This window comes from Helobdella robusta (genome assembly GCF_000326865.2).
Source record: "Helobdella robusta unplaced genomic scaffold HELROscaffold_25, whole genome shotgun sequence".
Lineage (NCBI taxonomy): Eukaryota > Metazoa > Annelida > Clitellata > Rhynchobdellida > Glossiphoniidae > Helobdella > Helobdella robusta.
The window spans coordinates 1,144,957-1,149,643 of record NW_008704310.1 but is presented as its reverse complement, the minus strand read 5'-3'; the positions used below and the strand labels follow the sequence as shown (position 1 = coordinate 1,149,643).

Here is a 4,687-nt window from a genome sequence, read left to right as displayed (position 1 = left end):
CTAATCTAAAGTATGATATCTCTTTAGTGATAGAGAATGATGATGTTGATAATCATGGTGATAGAGATGGAGCGTAAGACGATGATGACGGTTGCGATGATGATGATGACGATGATGGTGATGATGATGGTGGCGGTGACGATGATGATGATGGTGGCGGTGACGATGATGGTGATGATTGTTTGACAGGCACAGAAGGAAGCTTTATCAAGCAAGGAGAAGACGTACAAGAAAGCAAAACGAAAGAAGGTACATCATCATCATCGTCATCATCATCATCACCGTTTTCGCCATCATCATCAGCACCGTCATCTTCATCAGCAACAACATCACCATCAACAGTATTTTCATTATCGTCATCATCGACAACATGATGATCAACAACAATCATCATCATTATCATCATCATCGGCAACAACAACATCATCAACAACAACAACAACATCATCAATACCATCATCATCAACAACAATATCATCATCAACAACAACATCATCATCAATATCATCATCAACAACATCTTCATAAACGTCTAAACGTCATTACTGACATCTTAAACACCGACCGTCATTGTTGTATAATCAATATTACACAACAGCAATAGTACCAATGACGCTGATGGTGATAATGATTGTAATAACAACAACCCAACAGGATTCAGACAACAGGCCAGTGGCTTTCCATCCTTTCTCACCACAGGAACCTGAGGCACATGAATCCAATGTATATAATCATAGTGTAAGTTTACGCGCGCGCGCGTGTGTGTGTGTGTTTATGTATGTATGTGTGTGTGTATGTATGTATGTATGTTATGTATGAACTCGTTTTGATGAACAAGCCATGGTTAGGCATGCAATCGTTTCTGAGTACAACTTTTATCTATGTCCCTGGTCTCTCACAATTAGGTATCTAGCAAGTATGTATGTATGTATGTATGTATGTATGTATGTATGTATGTATGTATGTATGTATGTATGTATGTATGTATGTATGTATGTATGTATGTATGTATGTATGTATGTATGTATGTATGTATGTATGTATGTATGTATGTATGTATGTATGTATGTATGTATGTATGTATGTATGTATGTATGTATGTATGTATGTATGTATGTATGTATGTATGTATGTATGTATGTATTATTATTATTATAATTACTATGTGATCATTTATATAGCGCCTATTAAAAACATTCTCATAGGCGCTTTACAGCTATGGCAATTTTCTACAAGGAAAAAAGATATGTCTTCAATTGTCTTTTGAACTGGGGAAGTGTCAGACCAGACCGGCGCAAAAAATATGGAAGTTCATTCCAATGCCTTGGTCCATAAACTGCAAAACTACGTGATGCAATCTTTAATTTAGTAACCGGGACCACTAACAAATTTCCCCGATCTGATCGTAGGCAAGTTTTTAAAGAAATCGATGATCTGTCAATCAACATTTCGGACAGATATTGCGGAGCCAATCCGTTTAAGCATCTATAAACCAAAACACAGACTTTAAAAACAATTCTTTTGTTGACCGGCAACCAATGCAATTCCGACAGAATTGGGCTAATATGTTCAACACGACTAGCACCAACAACAATTCTTGCAGCTCTATTCTGAACCATCTGCTTTTTAGCAATTTCATGTTTCGAAACACCATAAAACAAACTATTACAATAGTCCAATCTAGAATGCATGAACGAATGAATCAGAGTAACTATGGTTGATCTGTTTTTAATTCTTTTTAACTCTTTTTAATTCAATTCAATTGCCGCAATTGAAATGAACAAGATTTTACCAAAACCTTTAAATGTTCACCCATACATAGATTTTTATCTATTTTAAAACCCAAAACTGTAGCCATTTTTCCAAAATCAATGTATGTATGCATGATATGTATGTATGTATGTATGTATGTATGTATGTATGTATGTATGTATGTATGTATGTATGTATGTATGTATGTATGTATGTATGTATGTATTTATGTATGTTTGTATGTATGTTAAAACCAAATCAGCGATGAGTGACACTAAACAGTCAACCATCTGAAAAAATCGGTTAACAATTGATATCTCGTTATTCGCTCACGTCGGCGTTTAATTGAACATTTTCGGTAACACAGACGCGCAAAAACCTTTGCAGCAAACAAGATATATGATTCATGGCGAAAAATAGCTCTTTGCTGTCGCCGGACCTGCCATTTGTATGTATGTATGCATGCATGTATGTATGTGTGAATGTTTGTATATATATATATATATATATATATATATATATATATATTTACAATATTCTATAAATTCTACCGAATGTTTGGCGTTAATATGTTTGTAGTTCGTTTTTTCGATTTTTCTCACTAAAGTTTTTTGGTGAACGTTTAGTTTATTAAAATTCAAAATAAAATTATTTTTCGAATTCATGCTGCAAATAAGGCCATATTTCGATTCTGAATGAATCATCATCAGTGCTCCTTGCTGTATATATAGGGAAATATTGACTTTGTCAAGATGAACTTTGACGTTGTAAAAATTAACTTTGGTGTCGTAAAATTGAACTTTGATGCGAATTAGGTGTCAGGTTTCTTAATTGGCTGGTCATCTTCTTTGGTCTCCTTTTCTTCATCGATAGCATCATATTCTTCTTTGTCACTATTTACGATGCTAGTTTTTATTACTTCTTTGTTTTCCTTGTTGGTTAAGCAACATATTAACGCCAAACATTCGGTAGAATTTATAGAATATTGTAAAAATTATGGTCTATTACCAACATATATATATATATATATATATATATATATATATATATATATATATATATATATATATATATATATGCATTTGTCTTTGTGTATGTCTGTCTGTCTATATGTGCATGTACGTATATTTATATAACGTCATATGTCATCATTTCCGTGTTGCTGTTTATGTAGATATGTTATGTGTATATATGTGATTGTTTGTATGTCTATCTAGGCGTGTGTACTTGTATGTACGCTAAAATGTACGTGAGTATAAGTAAGCATGCGTAATAAGTTAAACATTCATGATGATCGTGTATCTAACAGAGTCCCACGAAGGGCCCGCCCCACCACAACAGATTCAACTTGTACAACAACTTTGTTGCGTCCTCAGGTACGTCACGTCTGCATTATTTTCTCTTATCATCTCATCACACCTGCGTTAGCTTCTGTTATCATTTCATTTTATTTTCATTTCATTGAAAAAAAAAACAGAAACCAGCAAGGCTCGTATGGCAATCATCAAACATAAAAAAATATAAATACTAAATAATCGAAATAATAAATAACTTAATAAGTAAATATAATATTATTGAGTAAATGAGTTTGTAAAATAAAACTCAAAAAATTTTCACATTTAACAGAAAAAAGATTAATCTATAGATATTCAGAAAAGAGTAAATCAACCAATTAACTAAACATAAAAAATTTCGCTTATCCCATGAAGTTACAAAATTAAAAAGTATGTTTGTAGACAAAGAGAGCATTAGAATAACAAAATAGAAATACACAAAACTGTAGAGATCAAATAGTATTAGATACAATTAAATTAAATACAGAAGATTTAAAATGAAAAGCAATTACACCGTTGGATATCACTTGGAAGCTTGTTCCATAGTCTGAGGCCTGTCATTAAAGTTTTTGAGAACGTTAACTGAACCATCAATTGATGCATATTGGGACCTACCTATTAAATAACTTTCAAACCAGGCAAGAGGGATTCCTCTTATTCCATAATGGCATAATTTGTGAATTAAAATACTATGATTCAAACTATCGGACGCTTTTCTTAAATCAATAAATACACCGGCAGCATGAATTTTAGATTCCATATTCCTGGCAATACAACTAGACATGTTGAAACAGCCAAATCAGTGGACGAATCTTTTTTAAGACCATATTGACAGTCAATTAGTGCGTTGTTGTTTTTCCAAAAATTTAATTTAACGGGTATAAACAAGTTTTTCAATGATTTTGGAAACACGAGATGCTAATGTTATTGGACGGTAGTTGTTAACCGAATGTCTACATCTTGATTTAAATAGGGGAATTAATTTGCAGGCTTTGTAACTAGAAGGAAATTTGTCAGAATTTAAAGACAAGTTAATTAAATATCTTAAGGGTTTTATCAGAATAGTAATTATTCTTTACAAAACAAAATTTGAAATACCATCGCTGCCACTATCAATCAATCTTCGTTTTGCGTCCAGAGACCCGGTTTCCCGAGGTAGGACGTTGTTTTCTTTGCCATCAACTTCTTGCCCCAAATTAGATGATCAGTTGTATCCATTTCATTTAAATTTAGAGCTTTCATGTCTTGCTCGATTATTTGCGACCAGGACTTCTTTGGACGGCCTTTAGGACGTGTGCCAGGTACTTCAACATCTGCAAGAGAAGTTATGGCACTGTTTCCACTTCGTTTGACATGACCAAACAACCGCAGACGGTGTTGCCGGAATTCGTCCTTTATATCATCTAAACCAGCACGACGCAGGATTTCGGTAGATTTGATGTGGTCCTTCAGACTAATTCGTTGCATCCATCGGAGCATTTTCATGTCGGTTCGTTGAAGTTGTTGTTCCAGTTTGGCTGTCATTGGCCATGTTTCTGCACCATATAACAACACCGGACGTATCACAGATTTATTAAGTCTTGATCGTAGTGGTAGTGGGA

General features: G+C 33.7%; 1 protein-coding gene across 1 annotated transcript in view; it reads left to right on the top strand.

The window, feature by feature from the left end:
* Positions 1 to 3,276, top strand: part of HELRODRAFT_173014 (hypothetical protein) — a gene marked incomplete at both ends in the record, with an annotated part of 4,561 nt that extends 1,285 nt beyond the window's left edge. The window contains 4 exons of the mRNA XM_009019660.1: positions 190 to 249; positions 655 to 738; positions 3,062 to 3,128; positions 3,230 to 3,276. Coding sequence (XP_009017908.1) covers positions 190 to 249; positions 655 to 738; positions 3,062 to 3,128; positions 3,230 to 3,276 — 258 coding nt within the window. The remainder of the gene's footprint in view (positions 1 to 189; positions 250 to 654; positions 739 to 3,061; positions 3,129 to 3,229) is intronic.
* Between the last annotated feature and the right edge of the window lie 1,411 nt (positions 3,277 to 4,687).